Source organism: Corvus kubaryi, unplaced genomic scaffold, assembly GCF_017639235.1.
Source record: "Corvus kubaryi isolate FWS band 111438036 unplaced genomic scaffold, C.kubaryi_AGA036_p1.0 37312, whole genome shotgun sequence".
NCBI classification, from domain to species: domain Eukaryota; kingdom Metazoa; phylum Chordata; class Aves; order Passeriformes; family Corvidae; genus Corvus; species Corvus kubaryi.
The window spans coordinates 405,358-430,807 of record NW_024581098.1 but is presented as its reverse complement, the minus strand read 5'-3'; the positions used below and the strand labels follow the sequence as shown (position 1 = coordinate 430,807).

At 37.6% G+C, this 25,450-nt stretch overlaps 1 protein-coding gene across 1 annotated transcript in view; it reads left to right on the top strand.

Annotated features, from left to right (window-relative positions):
• The window catches only part of RP1 (RP1 axonemal microtubule associated), a 148,601-nt gene that overhangs the window by 72,036 nt on the left and 51,115 nt on the right, over positions 1–25,450 (top strand). The window contains exons 10-13 of the mRNA XM_042029113.1: positions 6,461–6,601; positions 7,230–7,308; positions 18,352–18,521; positions 24,689–24,861. Coding sequence (XP_041885047.1) covers positions 6,461–6,601; positions 7,230–7,308; positions 18,352–18,521; positions 24,689–24,861 — 563 coding nt within the window. The remainder of the gene's footprint in view (positions 1–6,460; positions 6,602–7,229; positions 7,309–18,351; positions 18,522–24,688; positions 24,862–25,450) is intronic.

The window sequence follows — 25,450 nt, the reverse complement described above, 5'->3', positions numbered from 1 at the left end:
CATCTAATTCCCTGACTTCAGTTCCTCTCCTAAATGTCTTGTAAGTCCTCTGCAATCACAAAATGCTGCCCTATATTGTGTCTGACACCCTTGGCATCAAACCTCATCAGTTTGATAGATGCTCCAAACTGTCTCATTGTGGTGGGTTTCACGCCCAGACTGAGACTCCTAGGACAGCCCTGCAGGAGCTGGAAGAGGGTTCCCTTTGTCTAAGTCTCTGTAGGTTCCCACCTGCCCTTGTGCACCTGTGATTGTGGAGATGGGTGGACAGTTCCTGAGATGGGCCTGGGAGAAGCCAGAGCAGGGTGTTACCTGGACTGCCCCCTGCCTGTATTTTGTACATGTGTAGACCTTTATCACACATCCTACTGTGGGTTGTCTTCAGATATGGATGAACTTTTGTTCTAGAGGGGTACCTGAGGCAAGAGGTACTGAATTTTCTTACTGCTGTGTTTATGTGAACATAAATGTCAGATGAGGATATAAATGGGTAAATGTGTCCTGTTCTTGTTCACATAAACAAGGAATAACTGTACTGAAATGAGATAAAAGACAAATACTGAGACTGAGGCAGGAAAAATTCCAGCTCCAAATATTTAGAATTCTTTTCCACTTGGAGAAGTGTGCAGGCGCAGAAAGGTTAGAAGGTGGCCACTGACTGAAATAGTGCAAAAGGTGACCAAAGCAAATAGTTATAACACAAGTATTATCACTACAAAATTTTTATTCCTGTTTTATCACTCGGGAGGCACCAACTACATAGGTAAATAGTCAAGCTTCTCTTCTTTATTGTAAAATTCATTAGCAAGTGTGTTTTTTGAAAACTGATAATTTTCTTGTATGTCATGAAGAATACATATTTTAGACTATTGCTCCAAATAGTACTAGTGGAGATTAGATAGAATTTAGTAGAGATTACAGTGAGAACTGTAATTCTAACTGAAATGTCCTAACCTGATATTGTTTTTATATTTGTATCTTCTAAATTAATATATGCACCACTTCTGAGGAAGATAGTCCCTCTCAACCAGTGTCAGCCATTAAGAATTTTTTCTCTTTTACCCTTAGCACTGCACTAACCTGAATCTTTACCTTTCTGTCATGGCAAAATGCCAAAAACCCTTTGTGAAACCCAGGTAGTAAATACGAAGTGATAAAACCTGAGGTACAACATTCCTGTTTGACTGATCGAGCCAAAATGACCATTTAATTCAAGTGGGCATGTTATATGGAAAAAAGGCAGAACCTGGAGCAGTACTGTGCAATACCATTCTGTGATCTTCATACACCAGCATAAAGGGAGAACTGAATAGTAACAGTTGGACAATTTTAATGTTGTGTATCATTTAACATCTCCAGGTTTTGTGCTCTTTGGCCAGTTTGTCTGTTTACACTGGCAGCCTGGTGGGAGTGGATTTGCTTAGTGAAGCGCTTAGTGCTAAAAACTCAGTTAAGTGTCCGGTGTCCTCTTCATGGGAGTTTAGAGGGAAGTTACTCCAGGCTTGTTCTCGTCTGTTCCCACAGACTGACTGCCAGTTTGTGTCAAGATTGTCATCATTGTGTTCATGGAATGTTTTATCTGGTGTAGTTTCATCCAAGAAGAACCTAGTTCTTTGCTCTAAAACCACTCCATGCTGCACATCAGAAAGAAGGAAGGAGAGCCAATGGGGGGATTCTGTGGTAGGCAAACCAGTGTCATTAAGCACAGACAGCTGAGGATCTTCAATTCATTTGCTCTTAACTAAAATTCTCAAATAATGGCTGTACTTTTCTTTTAGTAGAATTACTTTGAAAAGAGCTGGCAATGGGACAGAAGATTGTCCTAAGTCAGCAGAAAGGGACCCGTGTTTCTGCCGTGAAAGCTTTTGTTTTCATATTCTCAACAATAAATTCATCTTTAATTCTATCAGGTTTGTTTTCTTCCAAAACATATCAAAATATTAACTTAATCTTTAATGCAAAGCAACTGGAGGTGCTTGTTTACTGGTTATATTTTCCAAAGGCAAGTGTCATAAGTCACTGAGTTCTGTACATCTTCAAAAGGAATTAATAATTATATGCTGTGCCTGCAAACTGGGACCAAACTGTCTCTTGTCATTGGTGAAGGCTCATGCATATATCAACTTTCTGTATTGGAAGCCCTGATTCAAGTGCCCAGAATGGGAAATCCGGAAAAAAGGGTTCTCTAACTCACATTCTATTGCCCTTAATATGCCCTTAGGTTACCTCTTCTTCATAACCAGGAGAACTTCCTTTCTCTCTCTCTTTAGTCCAAGGTAGTTAATTTCTTATGTTATCAACGGATGCCAGAACCTGGAGTTGGGATTTAAAAAACACCTGAAGCCTCATGATAGTATCTCAAGAGATAGCATTTTTATAGACTGGGCAACTAGAAATTTGGTACTGGTACACTTGACTGCTCATGTGACCCCCACAGTATTTTTTATATATTTGGTTCTGTCACTTCTTGGCACAGTTATTATAATGCTTTAAAATCTGCCTTTTAGAAACTCCTCACCTCTGTCTGAAAACACTTTACCTCCCCTTTTTCAAATGTTTCCTCCATGCATCCATGTTGCACATTTTTCTGTTTGGTTTATAGAGCATATCTAAGGTTACCCTGTGAGCAATTTGAAGATTTCAATCACTTATTTTCTGAAAGGTCATTTTCTTTTTTACTGAGTTCTAGCTGAGATTTTTTTCCCTGCTATTCTGCATTAATTAATCCTCTTATATCCTTTATCAAAGTTACTGTGTTTTCCAAGACATTTCTTCTATTACTTTGATGTGCTCCACATTGGAATGATGCCTAGATGTGAGTCTCACAGGTCCCTCACAATGCTGAAACTGTTTCCTGACTTCTGTTGAGTGGTTGGCTTTATGAAGTAATTTTCAACTTTTTTTGCCCCCCCCTTTTTTTTTCCCTTGAGTTTATGTCTCTCTGAGTTTTTTGTCACGCCATTTTTCAGCTGGTGTAGTTTCACTGAATCAGCATACAGTAAAATGAAATTACTTTTACAGAATAAGGGATCGGGCTATACAGCTCTGATTTTCAGAGTTTTGGTATAGCTTTTTCTTCCTGCAGTGAAGGAAGTCTCCATTGCAGATGGGCCTGCAGCAGGGGCCTTAGAATAGGTCAGTTACTCAAAAGAAATGAAACCACAGTCACAGAGGCTGAACATGTTTTCTAGGATCATTTTACTTTCTACACAACAAACCATGTTTTGTCAACAATATACAGAAAAATACAAATGGAAAAAACTCACGTATGGTGAGTCTTTTTGTCTCAGCAGTACATTCAATGGGTAGGTTTGTCCTCCAGATTTGGTCATATTGTCCCATCAAACAATTGGGGTACCTTGCCTTATCTGTTACAGAGTGGCACCATCGCTCCTGTTCTTAGTTTTAAGCAATCTACAGCTCAGGAGCCATTAGCACTAGCACCTTTTGTAGCTGTTATGCAATCTAGAGGAACTATATGATAAAATTTGAAAAATGTGCATCCTATCAGGCTGGCCTGTGCCTAGGTTTCCATTTGCACAGAAAAAGCTTAATGTCCACAATCTATTTAGTGAATACTTATTTGTATGTGCAGGCATTTCACCATAGTGGCCACGTTCACCATGCTGTAATTAAGCATGTGTGTTTTGGACAATATTTTACTTGCTTAATTTTTTGTGTGATTCCTATGAAATACATATACTCAAGTTAAGGGGTATAAACATTCCTTTTATTATCCTAAGATAATAGCCTGTATTGTAGTAGCTTATATTTGTAGAAAAATTTAGAGCACAAGCTGGTCTATTTTGTTAAAAAGGTTCCTGTATAAATAATGCAGATTGTGTAGCTTAAATAAATGTCAGACCTAACATTTTACAGATGGTGAGAGATGTATAGACACAAGAAACTATGGAAAATATTTTCCAGGCTTTTACATTTCAGGATGGGCATGCTGTCTACTTCAGACTGATTTATTTAGGCTGGTAGCAAAAGAAAGCTGTATTTAATAATTAGATCATTATCATCTCTCTGGTTACCACAGAGATGTACAGTGCTACAAAATGAACTGTAATTTATTTATCTGTTAATATCTTTGTGTTGTGTTATAATTACCTCTTGTTCTCTTCTTGTGTATCCTTCCTCCATAATGAAAGGACTTGTTGGTATTGTGTTTTTTTAAACATTTATTGTTAAACAGTTTCTTAAAAAAAAAAAAGCCTTGAATATTCTTTAAAATTGTGCTTATAGTTACTTAAATTATTTTTATTTTTGATCATGGAAATTACTTGCAGTTTTAAGTAATACAGATACCAGTCTTTGTATGTAAATAGCCATAACATAAACAGTCTATACCTTTTCCTTTCCTCCTATAGGTGTTTTGCATTTTCAAAACTAAGAATGCAAGTAAGAATGTAAAAGTGTGGAGGAGATTTCATGTCAATATGTCGCTTCTTCTACTACCTGCAGCATCTTGCTTCATGGGTAGTATAGTCTGGTTACTAAAATTTATGGTCACAGATTATTACAATTTTCAGGGTTTTTTTCAAAATGTAACCTCTCCACACTCCTAAAAATTTTGCCCTTTCATGATAAGTGTGGCTTTTTGCTTTGTTGCACATTCGCTGTCATAGTTTGCTGCCAGCCCTTTTCCTCTGCCCTTTGGCCAGCTATGATTATATTAACAGCTATGATATAAAATGTAATTTGGATATATAGCTCAATTATGCTAATTATCAAGTCAATTTATCTTTGCTACTTGCTATTCATATCTACAATTTGTTTTAGCATGATTTTTTAATGTTCAAAACCTTGAAACCAATTTTTATAAGGCTCTGCCAAACTTTTGAAGGGGTGTGTGTGTTAGTGAGGTCAACTATACATCACAGGCAGTGTTGATACATTAATGCATGGATGTGAGAGCTGCAGTGAATGCTTGGGATTACAGAAAATAATAAAATTAGGCAAGGAACACCACTCCTATTTAGAGTCCCAGTTGTAGCAGTGATAAAGAATTGGAGACACTGTGTTTTAGGATAATTTTACACAGATTAAAAGAAATACCCTAATTTGGTTAAGCATAGAGTCTATCCATCAACATTTCTCCTATCTTTTAATACATATGGGGCTATTTTTTTCTCTCAAGTATTTGCAGCACAATTTTGCTACCTCTCCACTGGGAATCAGAAATAGCTGCTCATCAGTGATGCTGGATGACACAATGTTTGAGTTTTATAAGCTGACTTAGGACCCAGTGAATAAAAAAATTATGGAGGTATCAGATTCTAGTAGCTACTTGGCAGTTTAAGGGCAACAGTACTTTAACTAGTTTTTGTAGAGCATTGTCCAGTTTCAAGCATTTTGTTATCATATTCTGGTTTTATCTTCGTTCCTTCTTAAAAGGAACTAATTGTGTTTGTTAGGACTCCTATTACCTTTCTTCACTCCCAAGAACTGTCAAAATTACACATAAATGAAACAGTAATCTTCTCTGTGCTCTACTACATAGCAGCAGAAGTGGGCAGCTGTGATTAGAATAGAAACATTGCATGGAAAAAGTGCCATTAAAATGTAAACAGGAATTATTATTTTTTAATAATAACAGAGAGAAAAACTGAAATGAAATATAATAGTACATGATCACTGCAAATAATTGTTAAAAATAAATTTGCACATCTGGATAGTTATAAAAACAATATTAGTGTGGTATAGAACATGCTAATACAGTAATTCTAAATTATATTCCAGAATTCTTTGAAGACATATGTATTTTTTGTATGTAAGACTTTGCTCTAGACTATAAGGAGATGCATTAAAAAGTTGTAAATATATTTTAATTGAGAGTTGTTTTTGAAAGTGCTCTCATTCACTAGTGACAGATGTTGAAACCTTCAAAAGCAAGATGACTGTTCATTTTTTATAGGTGTGGGAGCTGTTCATCTGCTTGCCCACCTTTGTATGTGAAGTGAAAATCTAAAACCCCTAGGATTTGTGATTGTTATTCCTCTTTTAAGATGAAATGAAGGTCCACAATCCAGATAATTGTTTTGCACAAATCTGGAGGTTGAAAGTGCTTTGGTATCAGTGAAAAGTAGCTTTTATTTCAGATGATGACTAGACATAGATAGGTGGTCTCCAGATAAATTGCAAAGAAACTCTGTGAATTAGGTCCTGAAATCATGAACAGGCAATGGGCAGTAAGAGAAGAAAACTGAGCGCTTGCTTGATGAGCTGCTTCGCCCAGCATAATGTGGTTTTTCTAAATCCTGATGTTTCCGTATTTTTGTGAAGACAATTAAAATATTTGAACCTAGAAGTGACAAATTCATGGATAGCTGTTGCTACTTGGAAACTTGAAAATCAGTACAGTGTTCTGGCAAATTTTGATGAGGAAACTTTTGAATCTTGTGCAAACTGCAAGGATAATCTCAAGTTTTTTCTTCTTTTAGTGTTGGTGTATTAGGTCCATGTATACACAGGAGCTAAACTGGATGCTGAAACAGATTCCAATGTTTATATCAACCAAATTGGAACAAGAGGAGATGCTGGCAAAAGGAAGCTTCATAGATCTAAGAATAATAATGTTAAATTTCAACATGGACAGGTGAAGTAAAAACTGCTTCTGATCAATAAGAGTAAATTATGGCTAGAAAACTGTTTCAACAAATATAAATATCTTTTTATTTACAAAGTTTATTCAAGCATTTACCATTTCTCTTATTCAATATTGCTTACATAATTGCATCATAGGGATAATTTCTATCTGCTTGATCAACCATTTGCTAAGAGCTTTAGATATTAGAATTTGGGTATTCTTGGTTATTTGTATTGCACATACAGATAAAATGGTGACAATAGCATTTACGTTGTCCTGAACAGATCACTGTGAACTTTAGAATCAAGTTCTAAATCTGCATTCCTAAGTCTGTTTTCCAGTCCTGGTGAGGCAGATAGGGATAGAAAATATGATATAGACCCACCCAAATGATCATTGGAAACTGATCATTGTGTCATGCCAAAGGTATTGGCGCTGACTATGTGCAGTAAATTTCAGGTGTTATTCACTGTAGAAAGTTTTAAAAGATCCTCAGTGTCTGGCCAGGACCAATATAAAATGACTATATTCATTCTGGAAAAAGAAAAAAGAGAGAAAAAATGCTTTTCTATACTGTTAGAGTCAAAGAAATAGCTATGTTTAAGACTTTTATAATTTTCCTTGTATGATTCCACAGATGGATATTTTCTGCATGAAGGCTGTCTCACTGGGAGACTTGGAGAAAGTTCTGATTAGCCACGATGGAGCTGGTCCAGGTAGGATTTAACCTCCTAGAGACCAGTCTGTTTTCAAGTCCTTTTTAAACCACATGCATTTTGTTTATATTGCATCCTTCATAGAAAATGTGACAGAAGGTCTTGCAGTGATAAAAAGTCTTCCTGCAGGTTGATCCCTGTGATGAGATGATGAAAAACTGTGGTAATGGGCAGGAAAAAGGGCATGAGTTTAATGTCATATATTGTCATTCCACTCTTTGTTTTCAAGATTATTTATAAGAAAGCATGATTTATTTGCATGTAGAAAACATTCAGAAGTGTGGCTCACACTGGTAAGACAATCTTTCTTTAGATAAACAGTGAAAACTATCCAGGGTGGAATTAAAGATATTCAGGAGCTGATTTGCTACCTGACAAAATTTGAGTAGCTATAGCACAATGTCCTTGCTGCTTCGGGCAATTGTAGAAGATTTGATTATATATTTGATCTGTGCAAGTCAATGTAGAGCTGTTCCAGTGAGTGACATTGCATTCAGCTTGCAGGTTTTCAGAAAAAAAGAATTTGGTGATGAGATGAATTTTGGGTATAGGCCCTTGAAAAAATGTGCATCTCTGGAATGATGTAAATGAATAGAAAGCTAGCATTTAAAAGCACCAAAGATGTAAAAATTGCAAATATGTTTGCAGATTAATATCTAGGAAGAAGCTAAGTGAAGAGAAGGATTTTTAAGGCAGTTCAGGGCTCCACTGATAGCAGATTTGAAAAGCCCTTTTACCCTACTCTGTTCTGAAATGGCCCCAAGCAGCACCCACCTTGCAGACTGACTGTACTGTCTAAGGCTCGGAGCAGCCTTGTGACTATTAGAGAAATAGCCAGAGCGGTGCAGTCTTGGAATGGTTGTTTCCTGTATCTGTAGTTCCATAGAGTTTGCTGCCCTCAGCAATATGGATGATTGTACACCTGAGAGCTTCACTTTGTAGTAACCCAAGACATAACACAAAAGGCACTGTGGTGGAGACCACCTTCCCTCTATTCCCCACAGCACCATACCATGTTCTCTTCCCTCATCTCTCCTTTAGTAGGAAGTGTGGATCAGCAGGATCAGCATTACAAACCTGTAACCCAATTCAGCTATCTCAAGGTGGAGACACTGGAGTTCAAATCTGTGGGTTTAAAGAACTGCCTAAACAGGACAATGGATTAAATTCTATCTGTAACAAAATATATGCCTTGGTAATTCAGAAGGCTGTTCATTGTACTCAGCACAGACAGATCTCACAGACCTCTTTTGGACTGTAGCTCTACATGAACCTAGCCTGAGGTGACTGAGGGGTTAAGAGCTGGAAAAGGATGGTGAATCAGGAGAGACTCAGCCTTTTGAGGGTTGAGACGGAGGAGGGAAGGTGAATGAGGAAGGTAAAGGATTTTGTCCTAGAGAACAGGGTTTGCTCCACGGACTACCTGGGGATGCCCTTCCTATGTGACGGAAACTGCTGCCTTCTAGGGACTTCCAGACTCAGATGCAGCCAAGGAGGCAAAGCATGAGAGTAAATAGGATGATTGTTTGCTTCTGACCAAAACATCCCCCAAGCTGTTTTGCTGCAATGTGCTGATAAGTAACAGTATGAGCTGGCAAAACCTCGTAAGCAACATGGCAAACTGTGAGTGGTGCAGGCACAGTGAGAACAGGATGTTTGAGAAGGGCGTCGCAGGACAACCCGACCAATCACTAGGATGGTCATTGGAAGAGATCTAAAATATCGGTATTGGTGTGCCAGTGGTTACTGCAGTTAGGGAGGAGATAAATTCAGTAGCCCAGCAGATGTGAGATGCACAGCCCCATGCCTGCTGCTCTCATAGTAGCAAGGCTGAGTGTGTGCTCCCAGTAGACATGCACACAAACACATTTATACATACGTGTGTGCACATGGCTGGCCATGCAGATCAACACAGACAGGAACTCAGCATGTACACAAGCAGTACAAGTGGCCCTGTTACCCTCTCCAGCTGATCAGAACAACAGTCCATCAGTGTCAAATATAAAATTACATTCATACTTTTACAGTATGGATGTAGAAGGCCTCCAGTAGCTGGCCTTTGGCAGTCAATCTGGTTGCTGGCCCTGGATCCTTGGATCCTCAGTTTTGCCAGTTACTGGCACCAAGACATGCAAAGCCCCTCCAATGCTGCAGCCCCACTCCATCTGCACATGAGAGCATAAGTTTTAAAGATTTTTTAATTAATATTTTTATATATGCAATAAGGCGTTCACTCACAGAGGACCAAAATTTCCAGCTTTCACATAAATCTTGATTATTGGCATAAACAGATTTGTCCCAGCATCTTTGTGCCTGATTACAGGGAATCAAAAGATGTAGGCTGGGATGTGAATGGTGTTGACAGTTCAGAGATGTATGCATGTATTTTTCTCCAAGGGAAAAACTCACCCCTCTTAAAATTAAAACAAGCTAAGGCAGACAAGAATTACATCTCCTATAAAAGACAAAAAATAATAAAGCTCTCATTCTGTTAATATATCTTATTTATTTAGATGAGATCTGTCTTAATATGATCTCTGTTTCTGCTGGAAAAAGATAATCTGGGCCTTTTTTCTTAAAATTTATTTTTAAAAAAGTATAATTTCACACGATAAACTTTTGTCATTTTGTCACAAGTGTGGATGGTTTCTGGATAAGATTGTCATCAAACATAAAGGAGAGGATGCTCAGGAGGTTGTATTTCCTTGTAATAGGTATGTCATTCATGGAGAAAAAAAATTTGTTACCTGCCAGCAACATAATGAAAAAATTTTAGAGCAGATATGTGCACACAACCTAGATGTTTGAGCAATGCTCCAGGTTTTTCAACATACAAGTGCTGCAAAATTTTACAATTGAAGACAAGGAAAAAAATTCCTGTATTGGCATGGGAGGGAATCATAGCCAAATGAAGAGAAGCCCCAAGCCAAACATTGTGTAAAAGGAAAGGTGCATTGATCTTTTTTTTTAATCTAAATTTTACAGTGACCATGTGAAATTAAATAAGCTTTCTGTTCTCAATCTTTTAAGAAGTGTGGTGTATAAAGATCTGAAATGACGTAGTTGCCATCACGAAAATATGGTGGGATGACTTGCACAGCTGAAGTGCTGCCATGGATGACTATAAACTCTTCATCAGGGAGAGGGAAGGAAGGAGAGGAGGTGGGGTAGACCTGTTTTTAAAGGTGTTTCTTGATTGTCTAGAGCTTGATGATGGTGATGATAGAGTTGGGTGTTTACAGGTAAGAATCAGGGGGAAGGCCAGTAAGGCCGGCGTTGTCATGGAAGGGTCTAGGTCTGTTACAGACCAGCCAGCCAGGAAGAAGAGGCAGATGAAGTGAGCAGCTGGAAGAAGTCACCAACCGTTGGTCTCATGAGGGACTGCAAATACAATACAGCAGAGAAGGAGTTTAGGAGGTTCCTGGAGCTGGTGGAAGAGAACCTGACACAGCTGGTGAGGTAGCCAAGTAGGGAAGATACCCACTGGATGAAGGAAAGGCTGAGCCACCTAATGCGTTCTTCCCCTCGGTCTTTAACAGTAATACCAGACCCCTGAACAAGAAGAAAGGGGTGGGAAGCAGAAGGAATTCCCCACAATCCAAGGGGAAATAGTCAGCAACCTGCTGCAGCACTTAGACATATCCGAGTAAATCTATTGGGCTGGATGTGATCCACACAAGGGTACAGAGGGAGATGCACCTGGGTCTCAACAGCCCCATGCAGTGCTACAGACTCGGGGATGAGTGGCTGGAAAACTGCCTGGTGGAAAAGGATCTGGGAGCTCTGGTCAACAACTGGCTGAACACAAGCCAACCTGTGCCCAGGTGGCCAAGAAGGCCAATGGCATCCTGGCTTGGATCAGCAATAGTGTGGCCAACAGGACCAAGGCAGTGATTGTCCCCCTGTACGTGGCACTGGTGAGGCTGCACCTCGAATCCTGGCTCCAGTTTTCATCAGAATTTGGTTTTTACTTTTAGAAACTGCTAGTGATCTTTTGTTTCTTAGGATGGAATGAGGAGAAGGTCTCAAAAGTTAATCAAGTTATTTATTGCAGCAAGAGTTGAAATACAGTGGAGTTTAGACTTCATGCATAAGAGATTTATTCATAGGGTTTCGTTACATACAAGAAATGAAATGTGTTATGGATCCTTGTGTTTAAACAAATACAACATCAACATGGAGTCAATAGAACAGAAGCTGATAGCGAGCACATATTTATTTTTAAATAAGTGAGGTTGTTGAAGATTGGGAAATAATATGTGAACAAGGGAGTTTAACTGAAGGAGCATGAATGTATGTTTGCAGTGAAATGAAATTGCAGAAAAACTCCTTAAATTCATCAGTATAAAAGAAAAGTAAAGTAAGAACAGAAGTTCAGTTTGTTGCTGCAGACCTGCAAAAGTTTTAGAAACTTCCAGAACTGCAGGTTTTATACACAATTTTAAGTACAGTGAATATAACTAACCACTGCAGGTTATATAATTCCCTTACATTTACACCTGAGTCTCTGAACCAGTAAATTCATATTTCATATGAAATATGAATTCACCAGTATTTCATATAATGTACTGGAGTACACTATAATATACTACAGTACCTCGTACAGCTACCATGAAATTTTCCTGGAGCAAATTGAACCAAAATCTTTTTATATGAGTAAGGCCAACTGTGATGAAGGTATAAAAGAAAATTTGGTCTTGGAAGTAGTTTCAAGGTTATTTGATAAAAGAACTATAAAAAATACTATTGGAGACAAAAGGTAATGGTCAGATGATATATAATATACTAATAATTTTTATTATCTCATTATTTTTGTTTTTGTAATGAATGATGGTTAGATGAATATCAAGATGATGGGAAGACTGAGAGGGAGTTAACTGCCAATAGTCAGTATTTTGTTAAAGAAAATTTGTCATAACACTAAAGTATATGTTATATAATGCCTAGTTATTTCCGAAGAACCCTTCCAGGTAAGACTGTAGCTTAAGAAAAAGTGATAATAAAGCTAGCTCACAATTACATTTCTTGTTCATCGTTTAGAGGATGGCAGTTCAATGAAGGCATTCCTTAAAGGTAAGAGCTGTTTTCCAACCATTGTTTTCTACACCACAGTTTTTGCTGTTTGAATTTAAATCAGTATAGTGAGAAATATGTGAGCAAGTGACCTCATTTGTATATGTGTTGTCTTGTATATCAGCTGCAAGAGAAAATGACAAGTTGGCTGGCAACAGTCTACAGAAAGGACTAGACAGACCTTTATAAGCAGTTGAGAAAAACATCAACCATTTCTGGTTTTCTTCCTATTTCTACTACTCTGTCCTAAAATCAACCAGGAATTCCTCTGAGAAGAGATTCAAGTGTTGTTTTGTTTACCCCAATGTCATTGTCATTTAATACTTGGGGACAGGTCCACTAGCAAACATCAGCAAGTTGAAAAATGTGTTGTGAAGTGTCAGTGGAAAAATTTTCAGGTCAAAATTCCAAAGTAGCCTTTGAAATAACTCTTGCCAGAAATAATGCAAGCTTAAATTCCAAATCCTCCAGTGAAGCTAAATGTAGTATATGCATTCAGTTGGCTAAATCTGCTTGAATTAATAAAAAGATATTAATAAAAGGCTCCCCACTCAGCTTTCTGTTTTCATACCTACAAAGACAGTCTCATCCCTGTGATGCACTAGTTCCTCCCAAGTGTTTAAAATTTGAGATACCATCTCCATGTTTCTTCCTAACCAGAAACGAGGAACAGACTGACACACACATTTTTTATGAACATTTAACTGTAAATGGCTATTCCGTGCAACTGTGTCTGGGAATTTTATGGGAAAAAACTAAACTGAAAAAAGTAGTGTTTACATTTGTCTCTTAAAACAGTGACTTGCTTACTGTAGGATGAGTCCTAGTCTCTCAATCTAATTCCAGTTTCTAATTCCAGAAAATGGAATAATTTGTATTCAATCAAACACCTTTATTATTCCACAAAATCATAACTTTGGCAAGAAGAGACTGATGTACTGAGGTAAGTAAAGACTTTCTCACACAGAAAGTTGATTTTCATGAGTGACTTGAATTGGATTCTGCATTTTGCTAAGTGCACAATTCTGAGAGGCAACCATAATATCTGTTTCACCTTATGTTCAGAAAGTAGACTATATTTTACTACCATTTCAAAATTTTTCCCAGCAGAGCTTCATGCTTCATTATGTTATAGTAATCAGGCACAGATTCACAGGCTGCTCAGTGCCTGTGAGAGTCAAGGGTGATCAGACTCAATATATTGATTATGAGGAGGAAGGAGTGGCTTATTCTTAACCAGCTTTTGAACCATTTCACTGTCTAGATGTCTAGGAGGACCCAGAGGTTGTTGAGATCAGAGCGTCTGAAAAAAGAAGTTAGAAAAGAGAAGATTATTTTTAGGAAGTTATCTGTCAGTTAGCTATATGACACCTTAGCTTGAGCTGCCCTTCATCCATCTTTGTTTTACCTGTGGGCTCATTCCAGTGGGGAACTGAGATAGGTTAGAGACAGGACTTTCATGCCTTATGTGAAAAAGAGGATGATCAGGACTGATTTTTCACAGTTTAATTTGTGCTATCATATTAGTGATCTCATAGACCTTGCATGACTGAGCTTTACAGGAGGGTAACAATCACAAGTGGTTTGGAAAGATATCCTGTAGTCAGCTCTGTGTCATTCTATCATGACACAGTACCAATGTCAGAGCTGGTAAGAGAACATTCCAGACATGCAGAGTCCTAGGAGAAAAAATAATTCCCTTAGATTCTCCCAGCACCTGTAGCAGTGAAGATTTACGTGGTAGAATAGTGATAAGCAATCCCCTTCAGAGTGGAGGTGAAAACTTTCCATGTAACGTATGTTTACTGAATAAGAGGCAAGTGGAAGTTCTGATGTTAGGGAGCCACTGTTTTAGGCACTCATGTGGTCATATTCTGTATGAGCTGCACTCTTCAAATGAGCTTCAGGGAAAGTCATAAAAAGCTGATTCGCACAATTCTGTGTTTGCTGATTTTCAGGATAAGATCAATGTGCTTAGGTCAGGTCTAAGGCACCGGTTGCAGAACAAAATATTTTATAAATCGCACTGAAGGTCAGAAATCTCATTCACTTTGGATGAGGCTAGTCGCCTGTTCAACCACCTAGCCAAAGAGGAAACTTGACTTGAAACTCATCATTGCTGGGTAGGTTACTTGAGGGCTCTTTGTCTTTTTTCAGCCAGGTTAGCATTATGCCAGCTTTAATGAAGCATAAATCCCATATCCCTGTGACTGCTGCTGCTGGTTATGAATTCTGCCAAAATGCAGTCTGCCCATACCAAGTTTTCTCAGTAACCTTTGTACATTTATACATTACAGAGAGGCTCTGGCAAATCAGGCATAGGAATAGATTTGTATGCCTCTGATTCCTCCTTGTATGTTTGATGCAAGATAAATAGAGAAAGAGTGTTGCCCTGGTAGGGAAGGCAGATAGGTGCTCTCAGCTCTCAAATGAAGTTGATTTGAGGGATTTGAAGTTGATTTGAACAGGACTTTATGTCGCTCTCTATAAGTTTCCTACATGGTAGGGGTATTTTACTACTTTTTCCTTCTGTTTTCTCTATTTATTTTCCTTTTCTGCCTCAAAATAGATGAAGTATCTTAATAGCACATACCAAAGAATTTTCTCTCAAGGCAAGGAGAAAAGACACAATATGTTCCAATGATATCCTCACTGCAGTCAGCTAAAAGGATCTAATGTGATTCCTGTAGGGTGTCCTGAGGTTTTGTGGGTTTTTGTGGGTGGTAAATAAAGTATTAATTTATAAATAACAATAGCAGAGTTCAGTTAATAGATATTTCTGTGTTGGCTCTTCTTGTGTTGTGCAAGGTTTTTGCTATTAAGGCAGGTTTTTTTGGTATTAAGAAAGTTCATATGAAAAGGGAAAATATCCAGTAAATTCTGCTGTGACTAATTTTTTTTTTTAATTATTCCCTTCCTTGCAAGTACTTGATAATGGACTAAGAATAATAACAGAATTCCCAAATTTTAAATGGAATGGACCTGCTTCTATAAAGCAACAACTGTGTGTTTGCTTTGCCAGATGGAGGTGGAAATCCCTAAGAAAAAGAATTAAGCAGACTGACTGCTCTGCCTTAAGGAACACAAATTTCTACAATCTTCAGGAAATAAGCAACCTACTCCTACGTCTTGAAAAGTGTGAATGTCTTTCTAGGTCTTTCGACCAAAAAACACCAGAGTGAAAAAAAACCTGAAATAGTATACTGTAAAAACAGTTTTGGCAATCCTTTAAAAACACATAATTTACTCATATTTTAAAAAATCCAGAAAATAAGCCTTCTTTTTTCAGCTTTCTGAATTATATTATGAAATGTTGACTTCAGGTTTTGCCATATCCAGATTTCTATGTACAGAAGTCATTGCAGGTTTGATTTTCATAGTTTCACTGAAGGAACTCTCAGGTTCCAGACTAGTGGTTAAAAGAATTTCTGGCAAGAAATTGTTATGACTGATTCCATTTAATTTCTGAAAGTCAAGAAATGATCCCTAATTCTAACATATCTCTGTATAAATATCTGTAATGTGAATCAGATTCTTGGTTATATCATTATAGAAAAGAGAGAATTCTGAGACTTTTTCCCCCAGAATTCTGTATTTTCCCCTACAATTCATTTCAGTGATTCCCACATTGATGTCCCAAAGTAAATGGCTATAATTTTACACATAAGCTATGAAAGTACAGTAACACACTAATACACTAATCACTCTGAAAGGAAGTTAACACAGTTCAGTAATATCAGGGGAAAAGTCTCTGTTTTAATGTGGCCACACATACAAAATGCAGAAAATGACCTACTGAAGTCCAGCTATCTCATTTCCACAGCTTCACTCCTGAAGAGATGCAGAAATCACTGAACACAATAAAAACTTAGCATCAGTCTTCTGTCTCGTGTATCCATACTCACCAAGTGGATGCCGAAGTGAATAGAATATTAGACAAAGAATTTTCTGATTCTTCTGGCATGAGCAGGTTAAATGAATTTGTTGAACTGAGAGAAAATGCAGTCAGTCTGTTAGCTCACTTACCAAACTGTAGAAGCATTAAAAGTAAGCGTGGGAGAATAAAGAATCACAGGCACTAAGAGACCTTAAAGCTGTAACCAGTGATTTATTCCCTGGAAAACTCCCAACTGGTGTCTTGGCCTTCCTATTGAAATAATAATTAAACACACAATAATGGATATTAATTAAAATAAATCACCTTGCCTGAAATATGTTCTCTGAACATGCTGCCTCTCTGAGGAGGGAACAGGCAGTTATGCATTAGTGCTTTGTCTTAACTTAGGGCTTGCTCTCTCCTGGAGCAGAGGGATATTACAAAGAGAAAAAAAAAAGTTCCACTACAGAACTGCAAAATTATCTTAATTTCCACTCTGTTGTGTTCCTGGGGCAGCCTTCAAAATGGGGCATGGTTAGACAGGGTAAGAGATTCAGGGCTATGTTGGGAGTCTTTGTAAAAATTTGAAGCTCCTCATAAACCCTTGGAGTGCTCAGGAACAGCAAAAGCTCAAACAATGCTTGACTTCACCAAGTGTGACACCCTGAAGAGTACCACATGCCAACCTGGCACAAGGAGATAAAATTCAAAGCTGGCATATATATCAAACAGCAAAAGTTCCTCATTAGGCAAAGTGTGGATCTTCTACATGCTACATCTGACTCATTGCTGGAAATGACCTTAAAAAAAGAGTTCAGATGGAAGGATCCTTTCAGCTAGTGTGTTACTCAGAAGCCTAGCTGCGAGAGGAGTATTTGCCTGCTGTTTTCTAGCTGAGCCCAGAAGAGTCAGCGAACAGTCAGATGTAATGCAGAAACACGTTCTATAAAAAAGGGAAAAACAGGATTAGCTAAAAAACCAATATAAAAAAGAGGAAAATTATAAATCAAGGAAGCCAGATCAGGTTTTCATCTAGTTTCCATCTTTAGGCAGGCAGAGGAAAACAAAAGGTAGGAAAAAAGCACACAGTTCTGTAAGAAAAAGTCACATCCTATTTATTTCTGAATTAAATGATTCTAAAATTAATTTTATCAACATATCATATTGCAGGCTTACACACAATCACGAAATTGTTCTCTTTTATATCAATCCCATTAGCAAATGATTGTATTTCCACAGTATTAGCCACAGTCTAAACAAAAGCTTTTAATTTGCTTCCACTGTTAAATTCCTTTTGCCATGCAGGATCAATTGTCTTTTCAACAAATCATTCCTTTGAATTCAGGGGATGATTTACCTTCAAGCTACTTAAGTAGCTTCCTAACCTATGTTGTCCATCTAAGATACTGTATTTTTCCCACAGTTGGAACAGCTTCCCTGTTGCACACTGGACTTTGAACGCTGTTATGAATATGGATGACTTACCAAAAAACAACCTCTAAAATGCCCAAGACATGAGCTGAGGGCAGTGCAAACATCCTTCAAAATTTCCTGAATTTTGTATTCAGCCCTAATGAGTGATCTGATCTGACAAATGAGCAGACTGGACATGACAAATTAAGTCAGAAAAATCTGAGAAAAAAAAGGTTTTTGTTTAACTAGTTGTGTATTAACCAGCAGGTCTTACAAATGGATCACATCCAAGTCTTTCAAAATGTTAATTTTCTTTTCATGTTACATAAGAAAATGTTAAGATCTGAAACTTATTAAAATAATTACTGTAATTAAAGTAACTATTTTATTACAAAGAAAGCAAAAACCATGCCTAGGCAAAGTGTCTTTTTTCTGCTTCCTTGGTGTTAACTGTTTTCAGACCCACTTCAACAGTTGTCTTGTGTTTATCAAGCCAGAGTTATACTTATCTTCAAGAGATTTTAAAATTATTAATTATTTATATTAAATGGGATGTAAACTCATGGTAATATATAATTCTTTGTTGTGATAGTAACAAAGTCATCCATTGCTCTCTACCATTGATACTAAAACTGTTTAATTGATGCACTGATGCTAAAAATGTATTTTTCCTGTTTTAGCACAACAGTGGAGAATGCAGGTTAAAACAGATGGAGATTCCCCAGGGCCAAAGGAGTGTAAAAGAACCCTTGTGATTCACGGCTCAAAGGGCAAAAGTGATGAGCTTCTGCTTTCTCCACAAGCCCCGGGATATGTGTGCTTTCTCCCCAGAGCAACTGATGAATTAATTGTAAGTCAGAAATATACAGTACCACACAGAACTTATCATGACAATGCCCTCTAGGATATATATATAGAGAGAGAGATAGATATAGATATATGCATACATATGTGTGTGTGTTTGTGTGTACACATAACTAGCATTATATATAGACAGTTGATTTGTCTGGTAAAAAATGATGTGATAATTTACAAAGACAGAATGATGTAAGTATAGATCTTGGGTCATCTCCTACTGCTAGTCCTGTTCTACTGTAGCCAGCTCCATGGACCCTTTTGTGTAATTTATTGCATTCACCAGCTCATCTTGCATTTTTTCTAATTCCCTAAAGATTCCTGAGTTGAAGCTCATACAAAAGGCAATATACAATTATTTGTGAATGCAGAAGATGAAGGATTGGGCAGCACTCCCAAGGGGCGTAAGTGGGCTTTTCTTTCCTTCACTTCCATCTTTGTAAAGTAGTATCCACTCTCCCCAGGATAGTTCTGCCTCTCAGGCCAGCAGGCAGAGGATTTTTCTGGATAATCACAAATCACTGGAGAATGCATTCATGCATATCAAAGTGTGGTGAACTCACACTGAAGCAACAGCTTATAGCAGGCCAGTAATAAAATCAACCCTAACACAGCCCTGACTGCCCGTACACCTGACACACATGCTGCTGCTTTGAGAGGATTCATTGGAGGCATCTTTTAAATCTTCAAATTCTGTCCTGGTTTTCTAGGCTAAGTCATTGCAAATTCTGTTGATTGGCATGAAGTACAGCTTCTAGCCAGCAAGATGAGAGAAACAGCTTGCAATTCAAGGCAGTTTTACACAGCTCAGAAAGACTTTTCAATGGCAGCAATAAACATTCTGAAAACAATGGCAAAACTACGTTTAGAAAATTATGTCAAAGCTTCATTGTAATGACCTGATCCAGGCTGAATTTTTAGTTTAAATAACAAGCTAAAGCAATTTGAGAACTTTATGGGGAGTAAATGAAAAGATAAATGCCATTTCTCAATGAAAAGGAAGCAGCTGCTTATCAGAAAACACCCAGGAAACACGCTGAGCAACAAAACAAGCTTCCTATCCTATGCCATGAACATAAACTGAAGAGGTCAGTAGAGGCAGAATCTATCTATGGAGCAGCAATGCCAGCTGACTGAATTTTGGCAAGCATCAGTGCATAAAGCAGACCTTTGCTACACCCAACGTGTTGGTAATTTCCCAAATGGCACGTATTCCTTGTTAACGCTGCCTAGTTTCAATGATTGGGTATCACACATGGGGAAATTAGTATGTCTGTGTGTCAGTCTTGGTTGTCCCTCATAGTTTACCAGTGTACACAGCACATTATCCACTTTACCCTTCCACCCCAGCAGCTTTCTGAAAGCTTGTTCATACTTTGGATAGACTTTGGGTTAGTGCCTGTATTTTCCTAACAGCTATTTGTGTCCTTGTTTTTATTGCTTTGTATGGAGAAGTTAGTATTATTTGAGCATTATTTACTGTGTATGACATTTTATCTCTTTGCAACTTTGCTTACAGTGCAGCTTACAGAATAGCAGCTCTAGTATAAAGGGGCATTTGGGGATTCACAGGTATCTCCATAAAGACCCTCATACCGCTTTAGGTGCTTGAGCTAATAAACCCAGCTTCTTTTTGCTTTCCCTTTCTTTGTTCTTACTAAGACTATGCAGAAGAATGCAGAAGCTTTGCTTATGTTCTCTCACTGTAGCAGCAAGCTGAAGGCATAAACATGATATCACAAGGAGGACAAGCTGTGAATTGAGCTTTCCAACAAGCAGGAATAAATGAACTTTTAACCTCGCCCCAAGATCCAGGTCCTAGAGAAACATCCTTAATAATATTGTGCAGTAAAAAGAACAACAGATTATGTGCTATAAGCAGCTCACATAGTTTTGAAACAGTAAGCTTAATTTTGATCTCAGAGATGCATTTATTGCACACCGAGGATGAAAGACATGTAAATTCCTGATTTTCCAGGTGTTCTCACACAAGTATATGCACAGATGTGTATCGTATTCAGAATGATTATTTGATCCAAAATATGTCCAACCAACTCCTGTGAAAGAACAGATGTAGTTTAATTGCACATAGCAAGCATAAAGAATAAATTAAAAGAGAGAAAATAGCAGCATGCTCTTAGGTACAGTTGGGTTTCAGTGGTCTCAGAAATGTGTGGTATGGTAGTTGAGCTGCTTAAATAAGAATGAATTTAACTAGAACACCTTAGTTTTAAAAAATAAATTGAAAAATAGGTCAATGTGCCAGTGTTATGAAATCTGACAGGAGTTGTAGCATTGAAGGCAGCATTGCAAGAAATCAGTGAAGAGGCGGATTTTTTTTCCCTTTGTAGTCTGGTGATGATTGGAATCAATCACTGATCTCACATGGAATTAATGGATTTATAAAGTATACAGATCTTTCTCACAGTCATCTCTCTTTCTTGGTTGCTTGCACAGTAAGGTTGTCAGAGTATGCCTTTGGAAAGTTCTAGTGTATTGTGCACATTCTATTCTCCAGAGGATCATAAAATACATGGGATAGAGGGTGAGATTAGGATCCCCAAAACTATTGTCCAAAACACTAGCACAGATAGTACAAAATGAGCAATAGTGCACTTCAACCAGGACTGTTGGTAAATACACAATAAATACTGAATGTATTTTGTGTTAAGGACCACAAAGGTGAGAGAAAGCTTCAAATCACATAATACAATAATCCATGTTTTTTCCACAGTATGAGATGATGCTCCAAACAACAAGCAGAAGGATTTCTGGAGTATATGACAGATGGCTGTCCAATTGAATTTTAGGATGCTTTGACCAAACCCTATTAACTAGAATAATTCATGGGGTGTGTGTATGTGTGTGTGTGTGATTTTTTTGGGGATTTTTTTTTAACAGGGAAAAAAAGGAAAAATAATTGAATTTAAATATGTACCCAAACAGTAAAATTTACAAAGCTTTAATTACCTTAGGCATGATGTCTTTGAGAAGCCCTGTGTGAATCAAAAAGGAAAAGATTTAAAATGTTATGAAATTCTCATGAATGAATATCTTTATCAGTTACCTGTCTCTGAGATCTTCAGAAGCCCAGTGGCTCCTCCTGATTTTAAGAGCCATGTTCCTTCAGTCACATAATGGAAACCATATTGTGCTGTTTAGAATATGACAAATCACACCAACTCAGCTAAGATTCAAGTTCTGAATATTACATAAAATTATTCAGAAGAAATAAATGTGAAAAAATTAATTAGGAAATTGTAATAATGAAAAAGATAAAGTATCCTCTTGCAAACATTCAACAAATTTAAAACCAGGATATTCACTGGATATATATTTTGTGATGGATTACATGTCTGTCTCTGCTTCAAAGTTCATGTTGCATCAATTAATAGACATCGATGGAGGGAAAAGACAATTTTGGGATCAAAGAAAAACTGCTTGTATTAAACTGTTCAGAAAAGGATTACAAGAATGATGTAATGGCAGCACTGGATTCAATGATGGATCTGAACAAAAAGGCTAATGCTGGCAAGAACTGTGAGGGAAAAAACAAATCCATTAAAAAGGGCATCTAATACACTCAATTGAAAATAATAGGTGTTTCATTCCACAGATCAGAAACAGTATGATTATTAGTACTTGCTGGTTCAAAGACAGTCAGGGAATTAATTGAAATTGTGATTCTGGAAACAAAATGGACAATTGTGGCTTCTAAATAGTTTGTCCTGTATTCTGGAATTATTTTTCTGTAAATCTCTTCTGTGCATTTCCTACAAGGATTATAGCACATGTATTTATGATAACTTAGAATCCTAGAGAATTGAAATTTGGGTAGCAGAAGACAAAGTAAAATGTGAATTACAGCTTGCCCTGTCACATAAAAATAACCGAGTTCTGTACTTTTGCTACTCCCAAACAGAGAGTTTTATGGAATAAGCTGGTCACAGCATTCAGAGTAGCTGTGTGATACAGCCATGGGGTCCATGTATGAGAAAGAAAATCTGCAGGCAATAATTTTAGAAGTCAGTAGTCTGGTTCTGAAAAAGAAGCAATGGTTTTTTTGCTTGTGAAAGAACCATAGTTTAGATGGGTGAAGAACCTGTGCACTCTCCTCTCAATGAACCCAAATAATTCCCTTTAAGTTTAATCAGGTGGAATGCATATTTTGAGAGGAATTAATCCACTTAGTCCACCACAGCTAATGATATCCTTTGCAACATACACGGCATGAATGAAAAAATCTTGATGTGATATTCTGCCCATGTATTTCCCTTTTCACAGTGCAGGAGTGGCAACCAAGTCAGGGACAGCTTTGAGCTCTGTAAGCACCATGGCAGGGCAGACTAGGCTTAGAGAGAGGACAAGTCTGGTGCCCTCTTCTTTGGTGTAAAACTACTGCTGTGTGTCTTTTATGAGTACTGTGGAGTTACAGTTCAGGAGCTGAGTGGTTCATGCAAACCCAAGGCTGTTATATAGGCAATAGAAAGGAGTCCTTCTCTGGTCCTTAAACAATGCCCTGTATCTTGAAATTGTGTAGGAGGGGCATGGCAACCAGTTAAAATACTTACCTTAAGAAATTCAGACTGGAAGGGATTTTTAATTCATCAAGTGCAATTCCTTCTTAGCGAAGGCCTCTTTCATAAGTTCTGCATCATAAACCATTCATAAAGTTCCTGTAAAATGGTTTGGGTGGGTTACTTTATTTACAATTAATTAGTCCTCTTCATACTCTGGTATTTTACTATTTCTTATTTGCTTAACAGCTAATAATGGTGACCAACTCTCCCAAAATGACAAAAGCACATTTTTTTAATATAATACCTCTCTAATAAGAATAAGGCAGCTGATACTTCCCTACATGAATGTGTTCACTGTGCAAATACACATGAACTAGCTTTAGGCAGTGAAGGGCTGTCACATTCAGAGCTCTGCTAAGAAGCAGAATAAATGAATCTGTTAGGTGGTCTGTGCTCTGTCTTAGGAGCCAATCTGCTGGTGGTGCTGCCAGAGCCAGGGCGTAATTGTGTAAGGCTAATTTCAGTGTCTTATTGTGATGCAACAGGATGCACAAAGGATTTATTCCCTGGAAAGTCACCAAATCTTGTGTTGTGACGGGTATTGGGGAAAAAAAAGCAGTAATAGGGGAGAAGAACAAAGCTACTGCCAACATTTTCTGTATTAAGTTTTTTTTTGAATAAAAATATATTTTTTTAAAATAAACATAATTGTTGCCTTTAAAAATTACTAGTTTTCAGTTTTTTCACTCAAAAATCACTTCCCATCCTGTCTTTCTTGTAGTTGCCCAGTGAATGGCTGCCCCATTTCTTCCTGCTGTTCAGAAGACTTATCATGTAGTGGTTAATGTCATGCAGATCATTAGCCACAATCAGCAACCAGTTATTGAATTTCCTACATGTAGTATGGGAACGGGGCTGTGTTGTCCTACAGAGTTATTTCTGTAACAGCAATGATTTATTTTTATTCAGAAATATCCCTTTCCTTTAATGAAGAATTGGTATAAAGTAGTTTTATGTTCTAGGCCAAATCATTTAGCAAATGAGAGTTTAGTTAAAACTTCTTCACTGGTGGGGTTGTCAAGCACAGGGACAGGATGTCCAGGGTAGTGTTTGAGTAACCATTTACAAACATGATGTGCCACTAAGAAACATGGTTTAGTGATGGACTTGGCAGTGCTGTGTTAATAGTTGGACTTGATCTTGAAGGTCTTTTCCAACCTAAACAATTTTGTGATTCCAGGCTCATAGTAATCATCTTTAAATATATACCTCACTTGCCTGCTGATATTAGAATCTTTAATTGTAAGTTAATGCTCTCTTTATCCGGTAGAGTCACAACTTTCCATGTTACCTTTTGTCTAAAGAGCCTAAATGCACACATCTTACTCATTTTAAGATCAGATCTTGATTCACTCTAAAGGTAAAGTATCATACTTACAATACTCATAAGGGAGTCAATCTCACCCATGATTATACATGAAAAAAAAAAGCATTGATTCTATCGTAACACTTTTCCCAGCCTCAAACTCAGCTTTTCCATTATTTACTGTTAAATTTAGGAATTCTACACTGGGGACTGGGGAAAATCTCTCTAAGTGAACCAGACTTGACAGTACGCTCTTCCTCGTGCTATTTGGTGCAGGTTGAGCCTGGAGATCTGGGGGATGTATACAAGATTCGAGTCAGCTGTGACGATGTGCCAGGCTTTGAGGGCTGGCATCTGAAGTCTTTTCACTTAGAAGAGTTGCATGCAAAACAAGAACTGAACTTGGAGTGCAACTGCTGGCTCACTCTTAAGAGAGAAATGAGGAGCTGGTAAAAGAATTCCCCACAGTCACTGAGGACCAGAAAACTTTACCGGGTAAAAGCACCAGGAAGACATAAACACTGTAAATTAACTGCTTGAAAATAAATCAGTGTCACAGATATAGTATAGTGCTTTGTCTGGGTTCGATATCTTCAGTGGCTCTATTGGCACCTGTCTTCATGTACACACTGCAAAAATGCTGACCACTTAAATTTTAATTTTCCAGCAAAGTTGCATATTGGATTTTACAGTTGCTAAATCTTCTGCATGATTCTAAGTGAGAAAAACTTACCAATATAATGGGACTTTTTAAGGAAAAGAACATGTTCAAAGCCATGGAAATTATCTGTTCTAGAGTTACTATTGAATTACTTAGCTTACAGTAACTTTACTTGCTAACACAAGTATCAGAAGTAAACCTTATTGCACAGAAAAGTTTGGGATTTTTTCCTAAGGACTATTTTTTTTGCCATGCTGAGAGTTTCAGAATGAACTCAGAGATGCCCTTGGAATGTCAAGGCTTACAGAAGTCCTGCGTTTGTTCAGAAAAGTTAGCAGTAACACGTGAGATAGAAGTAATTAGAGACATGACTGCTT